The sequence below is a fragment of the Pholis gunnellus genome (assembly GCF_910591455.1).
Source record: "Pholis gunnellus genome assembly, chromosome: 16".
Lineage (NCBI taxonomy): Eukaryota > Metazoa > Chordata > Actinopteri > Perciformes > Pholidae > Pholis > Pholis gunnellus.
This window is the reverse complement of record NC_136543.1, coordinates 13939774-13960441: the sequence shown is the minus strand read 5'-3', so window position 1 is coordinate 13960441 and position 20668 is coordinate 13939774. Positions and strand designations below refer to the sequence as shown.

Sequence of the window (20668 nt, the reverse complement as noted above, 5' to 3'; positions counted from 1 at the left end):
ATGATGATGGCGTTCTTACTGTAGCCTACAGAGTGCAGACTGTGCTGTTGATGTGTTGATTGTAGCTCACTGTATGCAATGTCTGTCTTCAGACAGCCCAGCTAGCAGAATACACTATATAAGCTGTTCATTATACAGCTGTTTTATGAATTATCATTTTTCATAGTTTATCAAAACCTATGATAACACGAATTCAAGCGTTTTGTTGAACTTGTTTTATGAGTGAGTTTGATCTATCTGCGGGGGAATCCAAGACTTTGGGTTCCTCTTGGGATTCCGTGGGAAGGAAATCTTCTCGTCTGCTTTGTCCATACCATGGATCCGATCCAGATCTCAGACCCCTGGTGGCTGCGGGGGCGCGCAAAAAACTCGGCCAATGGGTTTCTCAATGTGTCTCTCTCCCTCCCTCTCTCATTGTGCAGGCAAGTTTGTGTGTGCTTAATTACCTGCGTGCACGCGCACAACTCTGGCTCTCGTGCGTCAAGACTTGTGCACATCTGGTTTTGGCAGGGTCGCAGAGTTGCGGGGGAGGGACCATTTCCCTCTGTGTGTGTGTGAGCACGCTTTGCGCATGAACTCTGTAATTCGCAGCAGATGACCACTTGGGGGGATGAAGGCTTTATTGGGGTGGTGAGCGTTCCCTCAGACAGCATCAGAGCGCACTGCACAAATTAATTTGGTCTATAGAAGATGCTGAAAAGTGATAGAGCCGCGTGCTTGATGTGCGCAGCGCTGTTCTCTCCACTTTTTAAGAGCAACAAGTGCATTATGGACGACTCGGTTTTGCGCGTGAGAGAGCAGAGGGGCGACTGCACCTGAACAACGTAAAGCGAATGCCGCATCAGTTTCTGGCTGTGCCAGCCGCACAGTGGGAATGGATACCGGCTATTTCCTGGTGGGGACTTGCTTTTTCCTGCTGTCGCTCAACGGGTTCATCTTCTCCTCCCAGGCGACGAGCTTTTGTCCCGACAGCTGTGACTGTCAGCACCCGCAGCACCTCATGTGCACCAATCGAGGGTTGCGCAGTGTCCCCAAACCTGCCGCACGGGTGCCCGAAGAAGTGCTGATCTTCAGCCTTGGTGGTAACTTCATTAGTAACATCTCTGCCTTCGACTTCACACGGTACAGTAACCTCGTACGGTTGAATTTACAGTACAATCAGATACAAACTATTCACCCAAAAGCATTCGAGAAACTCTCCAAGTTGGAGGAGCTGTACTTGGGACATAATCGTTTATCAAATATACCCGCTGGGACTTTACAATCCCTGAATAAATTAACTATTCTTTGTGGAAATAATAATGACATTCAGAAAATCACACCGGAGCTCTTTACCGATTTGGATCATCTTGTTAAATTGCGTCTGGATGGCAACTCAATAGACGTTCTGCAGGACTCTGTTTTTAAAAGTTTGACCAGCCTACATTATCTCCACCTGGAATCCAACAAACTGCAGCATATTCACAGAAACGCTTTCTCTAAACTCACCAACCTGCGCTTTCTAAACCTGGCCCACAACAAGCAGTCAGCCGTGCGCAATGCACTCACTTTCTCCCAACTCACAGCTCTGACCACTCTGCTGCTGTCTGAAAATGAAATCCAGTACGTCGCAAACCACGTCTTCCAAAACCTAAAAAAGCTGTCCAAACTGTCCCTCAGCAACAACAGAATCTCTCGCCTTGACAGCGGGGCTCTGAAGGGGCTGTCGAGCCTCAGAGAGCTTCTGATTGACGGCAACGAGCTGGAGGAAATCCCCGCCGTTCTCCTGGACTCTCTGGAGCGCATCGAGGAGCTGGACTTCAGTCGCAACCGGATTTCCAGCGTGGACTCTTTGGCTTTTTCACAACTTAAACACCTGAGAGTGCTGAAGCTGAAGAACAACGTGCTCTCCAGCCTGTCCGGGGACATTTTTGCCCTCAACAACGTGCTTTACAACCTGGACCTCCATGGCAACAACTGGACGTGCGACTGTCGGCTGGAGGAGCTGAAAAGATGGATGACTGTTGCGCATTCTCAGGGCAAATTATTGACTGTTTTTGTGCAGTGTCACCACCCAGCAACACTGAGGGGGAAATATCTGGACTATGTGAACAGCTCCCAGCTGCAGCCCCTCGGGAACTGGACCCACTTGTGCAGGAGCCAAGATGAGCCTGAGGAGAGCCGGGGAGGGGGTGTGTTGGTAAAGGTGGAGGGAAAAGAGGTAGGGATGGTGGATACAATGAAGCAGGAGGGGAGAGGTGAAGAAGTCTTGGCAGAGGAGACAGAAGGTGTTGCTTTGAGACAGGGGTATGCGGATGGAGTCATAATGAGGAAAGAGCGAGAGAAAAGGAAGAAAGAAGGACATGAGGAGGTGGGAATCCAGGGAGACCAAAGGGGTCTAGCAAAGGCAGAACCCTCCTCTTCACTGGAAAGAAAGAAATCAAAGAAAGAGCCACTCAGCCCGAGGTCACGACCTGCTGCAGAGGCTGCTGGGAAACGTGCCAAGGGTAGACGAAGGTCAAATACTATTTCCAGAACCGATCCACCAGCTATTTCTACACCAAGTCATGCTGGAAACCAAGATAGGAACTCCACTGATCCAAACACAGGGCTCACCACCACTTCTCCGGTCCAGCCAGGAGAAAAGTTTGACCTTCTGAGGTCCGATCAGGAGGAGGCTCAGCCTGTAATCACAGATCCTTGTGTGTTCAACCGCCATGTCATCACTAATGTTTCAGTGGATCAAGTGACATCTAGCACTGTCACCATCTACTGGACCACCAGGGATCATCACCGCTACACACCAGCACTTGGGCCAGGCCTAGATGAAGTCCAATACCGGATTCTGTTTGACCGCTTTGGCACTCCGGACCATTTCCCCCGCTATGTCTACGTCCGTGGCACAGCTCGCTCCGTAACCCTTCGAGAACTCAGCTCTGATGTGACCTACATGGTCTGTGTGGAAGGAGTAGTCGGAGGATCTGTGTGTCAAGTTGCACCCCGTGACCACTGTGCAGGGCTGGTCACTCTCCCTGAGGGTTTCAGCCATGGAGGCATGCTGACCTCTGACCTCCAGCTGGTGACGGTGGCCACACTGGCTGGGAACGCCGTGCTGCTGCTTGTCATTGGCGGGGTCTGGCTGGGGCGGAGCCTGAAGAGGAGGCTGCAGAGGAGGAAGACGGCGGTGCACGTGCGGCACATGTACTCCACCCGGCGACCGTATCGTCCCGCCGTGGCGACCGCCTCTGTGTCCACTGACTTCACCAGCTACCAAAGTAGCCGTCCAGCACGTCTTTCACCACTAGAGGAAGGGGACCTCATTGAGTTCCCTTGTGACCGCTTTATGGACAGCAACAGTGTTCGCAGAGACGGTGACATGCAGAGATTCTCTGACTAGAGCCATAACACTTCCAACAGAGAGACATGTGAATTGGCTTTTGCTGCAATCTTTGGTCTTGTCCCCAGACCTCGGTATCATATTAAAAACATGAATTTTTGTGGCTGTGAACAAACCAAGGCAACAGTCCCGCCATTTTGTGTCTTGGTTTCTCATTTGACCAAAAGAAAGCTTTTAAAGTGACAATAGAACAGCTGAGCTCGTCAGTACCTTTTCAGACACCAGAGGAAGTCCAATCCCTCTGACTTCCTCTTCCTGCTTTGTGTCTTTCCTCTTTCATTTCCTTGCACCTGCGTGCATAAGTGTTCCTAAATGTGCGACTTTTTGTGTGTATGTATACGCATGAATGATTGCTCACTGATTTCAACTATGGTGCTAATGTTGAGTTCGTAGACATCCTGTTGTCTCATATTTGTACAGTATGTAATGATGGCTGCTGGTTGGCAGGGAAAACAACACTTGTTTTGTATGACATCTATCGTGTTTTATACTTTTATATATAAACCTGCATTACATGAAGCAGTAAAATCCCCAACAATGTGATTGATTTGTCATTTGAGTCTTTATGTATGATTTACCTCTATGACAGATGTTACTATATAGCCGTCGCTTTCAAATATCTATTATGTAAATCACTGATTATGTAAAGAACAAAGGGATTATATTTCTAGGGGAGGTTATGAAGAGTATTTTATATATACATTCAGAAAAATGCATGCCAGATTATTTTCAAACTGCTCAAAACGATACTATAGTTTTAGGATACCTGTTTTTAAAAGTCAAAATGGGTCACTGGTAATTTTAGCAGTATATTAATAGCTTTCTTGTGTTTTCAAATATGAAGCAATTATTGATTCTTTCATCTGCAACTGATATTTAGTGCTTAAGAGGCAGGCCCGAAGAGTGTGTGTGTGTGTGTGTGTGTGTGTGTGTGTGTGTGTGTGTGTGTGTGTGTGTGTGTGTGTGTGTGTGTGTGTATGCGTGTGTGAGCACATGCATCCATGCTTTTGCATGTGCATCAAGTTGAGGTCTGGCAACAGTTAAGCAGTCCCTTTGTTTGAGTAGACAGGGTGGAGGGCCTCCCACACTTTGTCCAAGTCAAGCACACGTGCACATATGTACACACACATATGGATGCACAATTGCATGCATGCAAATTATATTCATATCACTTGGCGGATGCTCAAGATGTCAGAACGGAAAAAAAACATTTTAATAAACCAAACTGAAGAGTCTGCAGCTGGTACCAAAATCAAGTCCTTAAGTTTGGGTCACTTTCATTTGCTGCCAGACAAATTCATTGTTTAAATAAAAGACAAATGGCTATTTTAACTTTCTTTATGTTTTATACATTAAGACACACTTATATCTTTGTATGGGTCAAACATAAAACAGGCAATGATCTGCTTTGCTGACCACTCCAGTTGTTATGGTCAACTATCACTGACAAAAGCAGTCACTAGATGGCAGACTAGACCATACTGTATGCACAGAAACAAATTGATAACTATAATCTCATTGCTCAAAACCACAGGTTTATAGTGTAAAAGAAATCTGACAGATTTTATATCATAGGAAAAGGATATATAAAAAAACACAAGGAAATACCAGAATAAGAGTTTTTATTATTGACTGACAGGGATTGGGAATTAGGGTGCAGTTTATAGTTATTTTGTGTCTTTGGGCTGTTTATAAAAGTGGCTGAAAGGAAATACTGTACAATCCTGTTCTAAATGGCTTTCCAAAACAGCTGTGGGTTCGATTCAAAAATGAAAAATATTGTTTTTTGTCTTAGTATGAAAATTACATAGTTTTGACAAGAGAAGGCAGAAGGTGTGTGCTCGCAGATGCTCTGTTTGAAATATTTGTTTTGTATTGTGCAAGTGCAAGGTAAAAGAGGAAAACATACTGAAAAGATGTGTATGGTTGTTTCTGTGCATAGTCAGTGGGTAGCAGGCAATGGTTAGATTGCTGTGAACGGAAACACTTTCTGAATAAACACAGGATCCAGTTGCCATGTAACCGTCACAGGTTTTAACAAGGCTTTCAGAAAAGGTCATTTTTGCACCTGTTATGGAAATGTATCCGTATGTGGTTCTGGTCTCCTCTCCAACCAGAAAAGAAAAATACCTCAGTGTTCACATGGATTTCTAAATTCACCTATCCAGTTCAGTATTTCATCTACAATGTAAAGACACACGGATCCGCAGCTGAGTGAGACTTTAGTGTAGTTTTGACAGAAAGATAATTCAGTCTGGTAGCCATCCAGTCCCATCCCCTCCTCTGTGTGGTGAGGGCTAACGTCCAGGCCTGGGGTCGTGCCCAGTGTCGCCTCCAGCCGTCGAGGAGGTGGAGATGCTGTTGTGTTGGATGGCCTGCAGATGAGACCCAGGACCTACAGGGGTGGGACTTCCGCCTGGGCTCACCCCTGCAGCTGGACACAAAGACAGCTGTCAATCAAAGTCACAGATCCTGTGTGGATTGTCTGTTCTGTGTGCGGGGTTTGTGAGCATGTGCATGCAAATGAATGAAAAACTCACTACAGCTCAGATTAAAGGAAAATATCTCTTTTATTTTCAATAAATGAATACTGTACATACAGGTAAAAAGACAACAATAGAAATATACGAAAGTAACACCAATATTGCATCCACTTTTGTTCTCTGAAGCTCAACGCTGAGAACACAATGGCTGCTTTCATTTAAGCCACAAGGTGCAGTATTTGTTTCTTTCCTTTAAGGTCGTATACAGGTTCAATTATTGTTGAACATTAACTTTAGCCTGCCTTGAGTGCAAGATGGGCATTGTCTACATTTTGTTCCAAGCAACTTCATGCAAGGCAAAATGGCAGAATATTGCATTGCACTCTAGAGCAGCGGTTCTCAATGTTTCTGAATCGCCCCCAACTCAATAAAATCTATTATGAGGGAAATGATATCACTGGTACAGGCGATGTAGTGTAAAAAACATTCCCCAGTTAAAACATTTTTTATTTAATCTTTATATTTAGTATGTAATAAAAAAAATGTCTCCACAACCATCTGGGAACCCCGGGAAATGATCTTACGACTCGATGCGTCTCGACCCCCAGGTTGAGAACCACTGCTCTTGAGTATTTCAAATACCGTCATGGTCTGGTTCATTGAACGGGTATGAAAATGGAAATGAAAAATGCATTCCTTTAAATGGAGAGTTAAGAGTGCAGTGCTTTCCCCTGATTGCCTCTCCATATAGGAATAAAAGTGCATGTACCAATATTTGGAGAATGGGGTGAAAAGCAGAGTCTTAAGTGCTGTTTAGTTGCACTCTGTGAGATACAGTTTAAGGTCCCTATGTCTGCTGAGGGGTGGAGCGCCATAACACGACAAAATGTAACCATGGAGTATCCGCTGATGTGCACATACAAGGCATAAGGTATCTGAATTATACCCTCTGTGGTGGATGGAGATGATTGGTGTCAGGCGTCTGGAAAAGCTGGTGAGAGTTCTAGAGCGGAAGTGCAGGGTAGGGGGTTTTACTCACTGGGGTACCCCTGTGCCTCTCTCTGCCGGGCGGTGACGGGACAGTCCTTGTGGGTGAGCAGAATCTGCTTCAGTTGACCCACCTCTGACCTCAATGACGTCACCTCGTTCTGGGAACAGGGAGAGAAATACTAAGTATCCTTGAAGTTTAGATGGTGTGCGCTTGTGTGTGTTCAGAGCGTGTCCCACCTGTAGCTGCAGGTTTGTGTGCGTCAACTCTTCAGCTTTCTTCTCCAGCGACGACACCCACACTTTCCTCTTCTGTCGGCAGCGGGTGGCTGCAGCCCGGTTCCGCTGCAGAAACTTCTGCCTGCGCTCGTCGGGGTCTTGCTCCGACGACCTCCTGCGACGGTTTCCGCCGCCGCCGCCTCCTCCACCGCTGCAGCTACCACCTGCCTGCACTGCATGCTGGGAGTGGGCTGGATGGGAGGACTGCATCTGCTGTGCAACTGGAGATAACTACGAGCAAAAAAGAAACATCTTGAAAGTAACCTCACTGTGCCTGAATGCAAAAAGTATGAAGTCATAGGTGTATCGTCACTGAGCTGATCGATAAACATAAAGCAAATGTACCTGTGCTGGAACAGACAGGGGAGGTGCAGGAGGCGAGCCCTGGTGCAGATGTGGAGGCGGGGCTTGGTGAGCCTGAGCGTGGTGGCCGTGGCTGCTTCCCATATGCTGCGGAGGTGAAGCATGGCATCGCTGCTGGAAGGTGAGGGGTGGAGCTTGAAGCTGTGGATGATGAGAATGATGGTGGTGGTGTTGTAGTGGAGGTGCCTGATGACGCTGTGACATCATCTCCATCATGTGACCCATGGATGTCACGGGGTTGTTGACCGCGACCATTGCTGGGTGGTGCTGTTGGAAATGGTGGCCCAGAGCCTGTTTGGATCTCTGAGAGGAGATTAAAATATGAGATGTAATATTAGTGTACATGTGATGCACTGTAGAAAGCGTTTTAAGTTGCATCAAGCATTAAATACTAGAAAGAAACAACCACAGTGACAGCCTTTATGGAGACCATCCAGTCGATGTACAGTGCTGTTTGTTGACAGATTTGATTACATATCACCACATGTGCATCCATCAGGGTAATCTCCAAAACCAATGTACACGTTCAGTTCCGACAGACAGAGAAGAAGATATACACAGTGGAGCCTCAGTACTTGACATTCTCATTAGAACTTGTGGACTTTCACATCCTCTCAGATGCAAGCAGCGCATTCATTCTGAGTTTATTGTGGCCTCTCGGAATGTTACTGACAACCACTTTCTAACCAGGCTGGTGAACTAATTGCACGCTGGGACGTGTAGGGCCAAGCCCCAGTGACACTGGGTAGGAGCTGGTTATTGCAAGTCATTTCTTAACTACTATTTAAGGCAAGGGGAATTTAGTCGCTAAACATTAGTGAAAGCCTTTTGAGTACCAATGAAATTAAGTTCACTTGGGCCAAGACGGATTTGGGGTTGAGTTCCATTGGACATGTGAGATTTTAACACCAATCCTACTGAAAATAATTGAGGACTCTATGTACAAAGATATCCAAAGTTATTAAAGGAGGGCAAAGATGCCACAGATCCTGCTAACTACAGTTCTATCTCCCGGTTGAATCATTGTCTTATGTGTGTCGTATTATCGCTATTTGCATTCTGAGCATGAAAGGGCCTCTGACGTGGCCATTACGTATTCGAAACCCCAAAAAGGCCAATAAACGTCTTGAATGGACTTATCTTTTTGAAGCACTGAGAAGATTTGGCAACATCTTAAGCTTGGATCAAGATGCGTTTTCATTACAAAGCTCCACTCCTCATGGCCCATACCCTACTCTACTCACTCACACTCTTCAACATTACACCTGAAGCCCTGGCAACTGGAGACCTCCTTACGTCAATTGACTCTGAGTTTGTTAAAAACATCAATTTCTGGACAATCAGCCATTTTACAACTCCCCTGGAAACATATGCCATATTTAAATACTTTACTTTCAAATACTTTAAAGAGAGTCAATTGAGAAACATAAACGTATATTTCCACATACTGAACACTTTGTACCCAGGGATATTAAACCACCTTTGAGTTGATATGTGTGAAACTAAACACTGTATATGAAAAGCTTGAGGATATACATAAACATTTTCCGTCTCTCTAATACTGGGTGTGGTGTGTTTGACCCCCAACACCGGCTAAATTGGTAGCAGCAGATAAGCCACCTAACCTACATTGCAGGCCACAGTATCCTTACTCTACGGAGCAAAATGTCTCAAAATAAAAACTATTAACTGCTGTCAGCCACCAACTCCCACTTAGCCCATCATCGCCTTTTCTCCTAATTATCCACAACTGTGAAAACAACTGCAGATAAGAGGGATAATGTGTTCCAATAAATGCTGCAGTCTGCAGCTTGATACCTTCACACTTTATCATTACCACGTATCAACTGACTAAACAGACTGTAAGAGCTAAATTAAACCTCATCTCACCTTTCTCCTACACTAAGCAGAGGAGACGCAGAGGGGGAGAGGTCATGTTTAGAGCATGACATCACCCCCCCCCCCCCCCCCCCCCTCCCCTCCCCTCCCTGGCCAAATTGCTATCTGTTCCCTGTTACACAATAATTCTTTAAGAGAAGAAGCTGATTTTTTTTCCCCCTCTTCAACCATTCAACAACGAAAAAAGGGAGCACATTTAGCGGGTGCCAAGGATGAGGTCACCGAGCTGTCTGTGCCAGCTTTGCCAGGCTGCCAGTCAAACACACACACGCACAGCCACACACACTGAACAGGACGGGACACGAGTAGTTCAGCTCTGTTTACTACATAGAAACACCCTGACACTGGGGCCTGTGGTTACATCATGGGTCTCCTTGGCCTGGATGACACATCACGTTGATATTTCTGTCTGGAGGGATCAGTGAATGAAGACACAGAACTGTACATGAAACACTGATCCACTTGTTAAACGTTTACTTTTCCACTTCAGCTGAGTGTGGAGTTACTGTACAACGAAGGCATGTTAGTACACCCTATGTGGTTTTACAAAGGAGTCCTGTTTCACACCCTCGGAATGCAAAACACAACACCTGGCAAGACTAAATCACAATAGAATTTAACTGAATTGGTCTGGAGAAGAAGTGTGTGTGTGTTCAAAGAAGAGATTTTCAGATATGAACCTGCGACCTGAGCAGCTCTGAAACCTAAAACCACTTTTGATTTGCCACTCTTATATACAATCTCTGCACATGAAGTCATAACCTGTGTGTGTGTGTGTGTGTGTGTGTGTGTGTGTGTGTGTGTGTGGATGCAGGGCCATTTCACAGCTTTCCTTTTGAAGTTGCTTTTGATAGCACACATATTTAACAATTCATACTACATGCACCTAGAAAGAGGAAATGTAAAATTTACAAGAGGAGAGATTGAGAGCATGTTGACACAGGGTAAATAAAACAACCAAGAAAGCCAGAGAGAGCATGTAGATTGTGACTTCCTGTGGTGCGGACCTGTGTGTGCAAGTGTGTGCGTGAGTCTGTTAAAGTGTAGAATTATACACTGTTTCCTGTCTATACTGATTAGGAAAAAATAAGCCAAAGGCAGAATATGAGTGTGTTTCATGGCTTTAATTCTAGAGTAGAGATGAGAATAGTGAAATCATTAACAACTTAAAGGTATAGCTCGTTGATTGCTACCGCTCTCGTCTGTTCAATATGAGGAAAATCTGAAGCTAAAGCCAGCAGACGGTAATCTTAGTTTAGCATAAAGACTGGAAACAGAAGGAAACGGCTAGTCTGGTTCTGTTCAAAGGTAACAAAAATGACCTACCAGCACCTCTAAAGAACTCTAATTAGCATGCGTAATCTGGACAAAAGTGTGAAAACATCAATTTCATGTTTTACTATTTATTGGCTCCAAGCAGTTGCCAGGCAATCAGCGGAGATTCCAGGAAATGACTGGCCTCCAACCAAGAAATAGTCTGGCCCCTATAACGGCAAATTGTAATTTTTACACTTCAGTTAGTGAAACTAGTGAGATTTAGAGGTGCTACTAGTAGGCGGGCTTTGTCGCTGATTGGCCAGAGCCATGCTAGCTCTTTCCAGTCTTTATGCTAAGCTAAGCTAACCAGCTTAGCTGGTGGTAGCTTCATACTTACCATACAAATATCTTCATCCACATCTCTTTCAGAAAGTGAATAATTGTGTTTCTCAAAATGTCAAACTATTCCTTTAATACTCAATAAACAATGGCATACAGTATGTGGTCAGTACCTGGGGCGAGGAACAGGAGGGGTTGTGTCCTGGACCTGGTATACCCATTATACACGACATCTGCTTCTCCATCTGAAGAAAGGAAAGAAATTGACACAAAAATAACCTTTCAACTGTGACAAGGAAAAGCTATCACACATACATAACCTCCAGTATAAAGAGTTCCCCACAAGGTCATATCCATTTGGAGTTTGACACTTGTTTAATTCATACACAAGCGTGAAGTGACTTTTTCTGTCAGCCATGAATATTTCTAACTCGGGAATCTTGACCACTTTGGCCACTATCCCTGCATCTATAAATCATAACGCACGCGCGTCTGAATGCAAATGCAGTAACCAGTCTCCCGTATACTTACAGGCATGTGCTGAGCAGATGCCCCTTGCATGGCGGGGTCTGGCAGGGTGCCAGGTAAAGAGGCTGCCAGCGGTTGTCTTTGTCTGTTCCGCATGTGGAGGAGGGACGACAGTGACCCGGGAACTGGCCTGTGGTCAGCCACAGAAAGAGAGAGAGAGAGAGAGAGAGAGGGGCGAGTCAAGCCAGAGAGCTATCCACAGCTAAAGTTTCACTAATCAAGTTCAGAGAGCGGTTTCGAGTTGAAACATTTATAGCTTTAATGGCAGACGGAGGTGAGACTGACAAAGATGGTCAAAAAAAGTCAATGTGTCAGCTATGGATGGATAAATGGATGTTATAAATCAACAGGCTGATAGAAGAGGAATTATGATCAAATCTACTATGAAAGGACTTGATCGGTCACTGACTTGAGCTGTTTTTTTATGACTTACCGTATGAGGTATCCATTGTAATATCTATCTAATATATTTTCTGCCTCCACCCCAATACAATGGAGGTGACTGGAATTTTACTTGTGATGCTCAAAAAATTGAGAAATTAAATGTTTTGCTGTGTGTCTTTTCAGAAACAATGTTGCAGTTATTCTAAATAATCCACGGACCTCACTGTGGACATTTTATTACTTCCTGCTGAAAAATGAGTCCCTGTGAAAACTATTGTTCTGTGGATTATCCAGCATAGTAGGGACATCTGTTACTGGAAAGAGTTTCCGTTTTCACTGTGAGCACCACACTCTTAATTCCATTCACCTCCACTGTACTGACATCCTAGATTTGGCCCAAATTAACTACTTTTTATTTTATTTGGTGAGTAAAAATGGTTTTCAGCAGTTTGTGAAAATTTGGGGATTACTTTTTGTATCATGTGGGCAGTTTTTTTTTTTGTTGTACAAATAATTATTCCTTCATACCACTGTGATAAACTGCTTGTAAAATCATTTTCATCTGTTCATGTCTGTTATATTTGTTTATTGTAACAAAAGATATAAAGCATATATTATATCATTATTGTAACTGGTGGTTTTGAATGTGCCTAAACTTATACTATTAGAACAAAATATCTTATGAGGTATGTTGTATGAATGCTTCATTTTTCTTCTTACACTCTGCCACAGAATTTAACGGGGATGATCTGAAGTTAAGTGTTTAATGTTGTCTGGAGTTGCAGGTACATTTGCAACCAAGCTTTGTGTGCCTGTGTTCTTTTAACAAAATGTCATCACACCCCATTTGAGAAAATAGACGAGCAAGGGAAGAAAGGTGGGTTCTGGTTTCTTATTGGGCAATTTGGTGTCAGTCAAATCTGGCAACACCGAGTGGAGGAAGAAATCTCAGGGGTGGAAATGTGAGCACTTAAAACCTGAACTATCTACATAGCTACAGACCACTAGAAGCAAATGAGAAGATATGCTCTTTCCCAATTTGGGTGAACCAACACTTAAAATCTGGACAAAAGCATCCGCTGAAGGAAAGAAAAAATGTAAATGTTATTGTATGCGAGCAAAAAGGCGTAAGCAGAGGTTTGAGGTGAGGCAGCGTCAATGGAAACTATTATGAGGTGAAAAACGTGAAAGAAAACTGAAATATGAAAAATAAGGTGACAGCTTGAGAGGGAGGAGAGACGCTCAGGGATCACAGCGGGGGAGCTAGAGACCCGGGGGTGCCATGTGCTGACCTAACCGGTCTGGCTCTCTGCCAATCGGACAGCGTGGGCCTCCGTGGCCGTGCTGAGGTCATCGGCAATGATGTCATCACTGAATCCGGGGTAAGCGGCCCGTTTAACATACAACAAAGTACAGACAAACCAAAACAGCATTTCCTAACGTAACCACAACAGCTCTACCGGGCCAACAGCCAGACTCTCAGAGACCAGGTCGGTATGGAAACCGGTCGTAAACACAAGGGGAAACAGTCAGACACTCAATCCATGTTTCATAGAGCAACACTTAGCTGGTTTCACTGACTAACATGCTGTCTGGATTCAGCTGGCACCGATTATGTACCATAGTCGACAGCTCACGCCCCACTGTCCTGTCCTGTCTGGTCCTGGACAGATGTTTGTAGCTTATTGTGTCATTGACTTACTTTTGGTACCTTGGTTCATTGAATCAACTGCAGAGATGTGACACAGATTGTTTTTCTACTGTATGTCTTGCAGGCAGAAATCACAAGGCTTTTATCTCCTAAGCTTTAAAATTCCTTAGTAGTCTCCAAAGTATTAAGAAAAGTGCTATAAAGGAGAGATGTCCTGGTGACCTGGAGTTTTACAGCACTGAACGTGTCGTTCTCTCTCTCTTCCCCTATTTCTTGTTTCTGTCTACTCTACAATAAAGACATTAAATGTCCAACAAACATTTGCCAAAGTGTCACAAATGTAATAATGAAACTGCCCCTTTTAATTCATTAGTTGACAACTATGACTAGTAGACAAAGCAATACAAAAACTAACTATATGGAATGACTTTTAGCGAATAAATGTGGCAGTGGAAATGGAGGTGCTGAAGGAAGTTAAAGTCGAGGCTTAAGTAATAAAAGTGTTTTTCTGTTTGTGTTTTGGTTTTTAAATAAGCATAACTTATACATGTTTATAATTAGATTAAATGAATGCAGACAGACATGTTGTCATTGATACTCTTACTAAAAATGTTACTTACTAGAATGTATAAATGCTACATAATGTTGTCTTCATTAAAGAGCTGCTTGTATTATCAACTACAATGTTACCATTTTCATTGCCTGAAGTCATTTCAATCTGTAAATAATTATAATAAAAAAAGTTTAAATTTGACCCACCTAAAACATTACACTACTATTTTTCACATCAAACAGAACGCTCCAATTAAAACTGGTGTGACATTTTTCATTAAACCAACAGTCTATGTAGAACAATAAATCCAAAGTTGAAATGTAAGGAGGAGGGAAAGCAGTTGGTGGGAGCTGGTCAGATGAAAGACAGGAACTCCTCTAATCTGTTTGTTGGACTGGCTGATAACCAGGGAGCCATGGAAGCTGCTCAGGCGCTGAGAGACTCCAGTCTGGTTCTGAGTCTTAACAGACATAACAGAGGCAGTATTTGGGTGGCAGGGTGGATGGTGGCAGTGGGTTTGAGTGGGTGGTGTGCAGCCGTTCTCCATCTCTTTTGCTAGGACTTTGTTCTCTCAGTAAATTGATGTTTGATTTTTTTTTCTTTCTCTCAGTTCATTAGTGCAGTGATAAATTATGCAGGGGGAAATGCCAGTCTGTGCCAGACAGAATGAGTTATAATACGTCCAAAACAGGATGGGCGAGACAGGGTAAAGGAGAGGAAGAAAGAGTGAGAAAAGGCAATATTAAAAGGAAATATGTGTGTGTGATGAAGGACTGAGTGTAGCTGCATGGATGCACAGTGAAATCTCTACTGTATGTGTGTGTGTGTATGAGTGCCTCTCAGGTGTGTATGTGTGCAGCCGTACTCACCCTGAGTGTGTGAGGGTGGAAGAAGCCTGGGTGATGACTGATCCAGACTGCGAGGAGGACAGAGCTTGCTGGGCAGCCAGGCTGCAGCTGGGGCCCATCATGGGGCCATGAGAGTGAGGGTGCTGCAGGGGATGGGTCTGAGGATGGTGCAGCGGTGGCTGCGGCTGTGGGTGCTGAGGTTGGGGTGGGTGCTGGAGCTGAAGCTGGGGTTTGAGCTGCTGCTGGTTCAAACAGGGCGGCCCATTGTGAGAAAGCCTCTGTGGGGAGAAGTGGGAGCGACAGTCAGCTGGGACCTTTTTTTGAGCTTGCGGTATCTACTTTGAGTTAGTGTGTGTTTTGTGATCTGAAGGGATGTCGATGTGTGCGTCTGCGTGTCATTGCGTGTGATTGTGTGTTTGATGTCTGGCTGTTTAATTTACAGAGGAGAATGTGATCGCCCGGTGTGTCTTTCCTCGCAGCAGGTCAGATATCTGCAGTCGCCTAATTGGGTCCCACTGCTTTTATCTCCCTCACGCTCAAGTGTCACTCAAAACGCTGAACTGAGCCAGAAATAGCCAAAATATTTAAAATTCTGCTTAATTTTGGTTTGGATTTTTTTTTTTTTTATGTACCTGTTTGCTCTTCTCTTCTTCTTGTGCTTGAAGAAACTCTTCCTCTATCTCCTTGAACAGACCGACCTCTTCACAGTTCTGCAAAAATCGAGTTGGCGTCGGAGTCTGGTCTGGAAGCATTACAGACAAACACATAAACAAAAGGACAGGTTTTAAAAAATGTGTAGACGTTTATATATCGCTGAGTCTGCCCCGTTTTAGCTTATTTGCTTTCTAAAATCGACTCTCGTCCAAGCTGCAACGCCGAGAGTAGAACCAAGTCTCCTCTCAGCCGTGCTCTCTGCCTCTCTCTGTGATAACATCAGTCTGTGTCTGTCTCTTTGAGCCGTCTAAACATGCAGGGGTCAGAGGTCAGCTGGGCTCTTTGTTTTGACATGAGATTTCCTGCAGGAGGCGTGACAGGCTGCAGGACAGAGAGAAAGAGAGAGAGAGAGAGAGAGCTGCAGAGGGAGGGTCTGCAGAGGTTAGATGCCAAGCTCATGTTTATTTCCAGATGGACAGCTGTTTCTATGGCTACAGACATTGTCACGTGACAGTGTTATGATCATGAGTCTGGACCGCGGTGGTGCAATAGAAGAAATGTTCGCCGAGTGAAGCTACTCGTCATGCACTGCATTGTAGGAGCTTCTAAAGATGTGACTTAGTAGATTGAACAAAAAACATGTATTTTTTGCCTTTCAATATCTGTTTCATTTAATGTCTCAGTGGAGTAAAAAGCACAGCAATACTGATTTATTGTAGCGTGCGGCACGTACATATAGTTTGACTGTGGTTCTGGAGAATTTGCAATAAAAAAAGCATCTAAAACAGCATTTAAACTATCAAAGGGCAAAACCTCTCCCCACTAAACTCCATGATAATTAAATAATTGTTGGTCAGCAGCTCATTAGAAACTGAATGATCGCTTTTAGAATTAGAAGAGGAAGAAGATGAGGAATTTACAAAATAAAAATTAGTAATAAAAATCATTATTATTTGATTTTTTTTCTGGTTCCAGCTCGTCAAATGGGAGTATTTGCTGCCTTTTTCTGTATTTTAGGACAGTGAACTTAGTATCTTTGGGTTTTGGAGTGTTAAAAGAAGTCACATTTGGCTCTGGAAATTTGTGATTTACTTTTCACTACTTTTTGCTTTTGCTATCTTGTGACATTTAACTGACAAAACAATAGTGTGATTAATTAAGAAAAACAATATACTCCACTGTGGTATATTTACTGTACGTAAGCCACTGCTGTGGTAATAAATTAAACTTTCTTTAAAAAATCGGTCCATCTGATATTGATAAATATTTGTGCAATTTCTCAGCAAACTAGTATTATTGGCAAACACAGGTTCACGCAGTAAAAAACGGCGGTATCAAGCATTTGGTTGCATCCCAATTTTAAGATGATCTCCTGTCCCTTTTACTTTACCCAATATATATATATAAATATAAATAAAAGAGTAAAATATATGAACCATAAAAGAGTAGGATCTTTAAGATGGTTTGTGCTGACCCCTCCACAATCAAAGTTGGTTTTCACTCATAGCGTTATCCGCATGTTCGGTCTAACCTGATGGAGTATACTGTGCATGTTGCAACATGAGACGCTCTGTTTCACAACACAGCCAATCTGAGGGAAAGAAGCCTGTATCGAGCTTATCTGCTTTCATACTGTATAACTGGCGTCATCGTTTTTTCATCAAGCACTGATCCTGAAAAGAGGTCACCAAACACACTCACATGCAGCCAGACAACAGCTGAACTGAGTGACATACAGAATGTCTAAGTCGTGAAAAAATGAGGACGATTATTTATGGTTATGGGGAGGTAAGGGGATACACAAACTCAAATATCAGCTCTTGGTGGGTGTGGGAGAGAGAGGACAGGCCAAATGTTTTATTTTCTCTCACGTGCACGGTTTCTTTTGTGCTCCCTCACCTGTGAAAGCCGTGTCCGTCTTGATGGAGGAGAACTTGAGGGACATCTCGTGCTTGCGTCTGTGGATGACCAGATGCTCCTCTAACTGGAAGCGCTGCAGCACACCGACAAGAGTGAGAAAGATATGAAGAGATGCGTGCAGATGCATGACATGACACATGGGACGTTCAGGTTAAATCAGCCAACGCCTCTTGTGGCTGAGTAATCAGTTGTAATGGTCTGAAGTCAGTTGACTATCTGAGAATATGTATCACTCCACATGATAAAACAAATAAAAAATGTATTTGTAATGTTTACTTCTTTATTTATTTGTACTCTTATTATAGGTGTTTATTGCACACTAGCCTTTTTAGCACAGGCTTGAGTGTATGCCACATTGCAATCCTATTATTATCAACCTGGAAATACATTGTGCCCACAATGAAAAATCACATGACTTTCTGCAATATTAAAGCATTTTATTTCAGCTACAACAAACAACTTTATTCTGCCAGAATTAATAATACAATGTGATAATAATAATCATATATTTTCCTGCATAACAAAGAGTCATTACAGCTGCAGGCAGGTGTAACACACACGCTCTGTATCCAACTGACCTGAGAGCAGCCCGGGGCGCCGCACACATAAGTCCTGTCCTGTTTGTCATTCATGTCATACACAAGCCTACAAAACAGAAGAAGCAAGAACAACAATTTAACTTGCATTCTCATCATTACTGCACAGTACGTAGGGCGCTGCTGTATCCCTCTCGGATCACAGTTGCTGTATGATGATTTGATTTAGCAGGCAGCTAGTGGTGCTGTATTTTTAATTACAGTGGCCTTAGATAAATCACACACTGAGCTTGTATGAAACAGTTCCCCTCCCATTATCACGTCTTCATTGTGGAAGTGTTGTGTAATAAGGTAGATGCCACAGATGATGGATGTTTCACCCAGAGACACAACATTATCTTGGGGGAAAGTGATCCCTTTGGTGCCGGCGGAGAGAGCAACAGCATTGCTGTGTACTGCAGGTAGTCATTCTTATTAGGACAAGTACTGTAATAAATACAATCTGTTTGTGCTTTTCCTAACTATTCATTACTCATGACTAATAACATGTACGCACCAGAAGGGAATCAGAGCCTTACGGCACCATGATCTTTACTTTTCATGGTTATTATAGTGAAGTGCTTTGTGTTGTGCAATTAAACTTTCATCTGGGCTTCAGTTAATAATATGTGTGTGACAGGATGCTTGCCATACATAACATAAAAATAAATTCATCGTAGGTTAAAAACATCAACACAAACACTGAATAGAGCACAATGATGAACCCTCACACAGAGCTAACCCAGGCTTGACCCACTCAGGTCTTCCGTGGAGATATTAAGCCAGTGATGGGGGGGTAATTATGACTTATTTGTGTGCGACTGCGACTGCTGCTGACCCCTCATTTTCCACAGAGAGCAAATGAAGAAGTCCCTGGCCCTCAGGCATCGCTCTGGGCTGTGTGTCACCAAACAAGATCCATACACTTTGTAGAGAGGTCAACAGGGTGACCCTCGCTAGACGTTTCATCCCCCTATGTTTACTAACAACTGCTGGGGGGGAGAAGGGATCGAGAAATGTTAAAGGTGCTGATGGCGGCGATGAGATGTGCGTGGGACACTAATTCACAGGTACACACATGCTTTCCCCTCAAGCAACCTTTGGGTTCGCGTGAGCAGAAAGCGCTGAGGAGACAGTAAAGTGGGACCTGATGTTATGGGAAAGAGTGAGAGAAGAGAAAGAGGGCAAAAGTACATGCTTCCATAAGAAATGGAAAGTGTGTGTGTCGGGACGGGACGGGGGGGTTGGAGAGTGACATTAGGGTGATGGAGAGAGGAATGGAAAGGGCAAATGGCAGTGAGAGAGAGAGAGAGAGAGAGAGAAGGAGGAGGACACAATGAATGGAAGAGGAGGAATGAGGGTGGGAGGAGGCAGAGGGAGGGCTCCACTGTAGGCCTATACTCCTGACAGGTTTGAACCTGCCTCAACCCCCATTTTCCAACCCCTGCGAGTAGAGATGACTTCATAGGTGTGTGTGAGTGTGAGCGTGTGTGTGTTTGTGTGTGTATTACAAAATGGAATGAACAAACAAGGTGTCCACAACACCGCAACTGTAGATAGATAGATAGACAATTTAGAAAACTCAGTTGAAAAAGATAGCTTTCACAGTTTTGCAGGTTTTATGTAGCTGCACTTTAAACGTGTCTTTTCTGCAATGGTATTAGGCTCCATAATGTGATATTTTAGAGATACATACACAGATAGCCTCGACAATGATAACCGTTTTTTTTTACTCCTTTGTCCTCCTTTCAGCAGCACTTAGTACAAGATGAGCAGACTCAGCACATTTACAGCAAAACCTTCTGTCAGAGCGATTACATCAACGCAGAATGACGTCATCCTTAATAACCCAAATCCCACAACAGATCGGACAGCATGTTGCCAATTTAAACGGATTAATGTTTCTAATGTTTCCGATTTTTCTTTTTTACTATGTTTAACTTTGAGGCAACTGAATCATAAGACTCCCCCCCCCCCCCCCCCCCCCCCCCCCCCCCCCTCCTCGCTTCCTCCTCTTGTTACACACGTGACGGATGACATAATGCAGTCACAACTTTTAAAACCACCTGCTTTTGATTCATCTACATCATCCAGCTTTAAAAATGAGCCAACTTTACTTACTACTTCTCAAAGTTGCCATGTTTGGAGGATGAACGTCAATAACATCGAACCGCTCGCCCCCCGGCTTGGAGCTCATTCCGCTCAAATTAGGCGGCGGTTCTGACCAGCGAACCGTCCGGCAGCCGGGCGGTCAGTGCCTGTATGCGTCTCAAGAACATGCCGGTTGTGTTTCCTTTCCTACCGCTCCGTGTGCGCAACCTGCTCGACTCATAAACAAGCCCGGCACAGCTGTAAGGAGAGTGCTGTCACACCCCCCAAATAGACACTCGCGCTCAACCTCGTCCGCTTGGTGATGAGACTTCACCGGGACCGCTAGCCAAAAACTTCCCTCTTAACTTTCCAGTAGCTACAGCGTACATTTTTTTTTTTTGTAAAGCAGAAAGGAAAATTCACGATTAAAGATAAATTCAGCAGTCTGTAGCGGCGTCAGGCGAGCGCTTCCTGTGGAGTT

At 44.0% G+C, this 20668-nt stretch overlaps 2 protein-coding genes across 2 annotated transcripts; one reads left to right on the top strand and one right to left on the bottom strand.

Moving 5' to 3' along the window:
* The first annotated feature begins 831 nt into the window (after positions 1 to 831).
* On the top strand, positions 832 to 3941 carry tril (TLR4 interactor with leucine-rich repeats). Its single transcript, XM_079175743.1, has one exon. The coding sequence runs from the start codon at positions 875 to 877 to the stop codon at positions 3374 to 3376; it is 2502 nt and encodes an 833-aa protein (XP_079031869.1). The 5' UTR covers positions 832 to 874; the 3' UTR covers positions 3377 to 3941.
* Positions 3942 to 5609: 1668 nt separating this feature from the next.
* Positions 5610 to 20349, bottom strand: LOC306707849 (cyclic AMP-responsive element-binding protein 5-like). Its single transcript, XM_079175489.1, has 11 exons — positions 20218 to 20349; positions 18100 to 18166; positions 17501 to 17594; positions 15580 to 15689; positions 14969 to 15225; positions 11515 to 11641; positions 11157 to 11228; positions 7471 to 7791; positions 7087 to 7356; positions 6899 to 7007; positions 5610 to 5810 (listed from the first exon to the last, which is right to left on the bottom strand). The coding sequence occupies exons 2-11, from the start codon at positions 18151 to 18153 to the stop codon at positions 5674 to 5676; spliced, it is 1551 nt and encodes a 516-aa protein (XP_079031615.1). The 5' UTR covers positions 18154 to 18166; positions 20218 to 20349; the 3' UTR covers positions 5610 to 5673.
* Between the last annotated feature and the right edge of the window lie 319 nt (positions 20350 to 20668).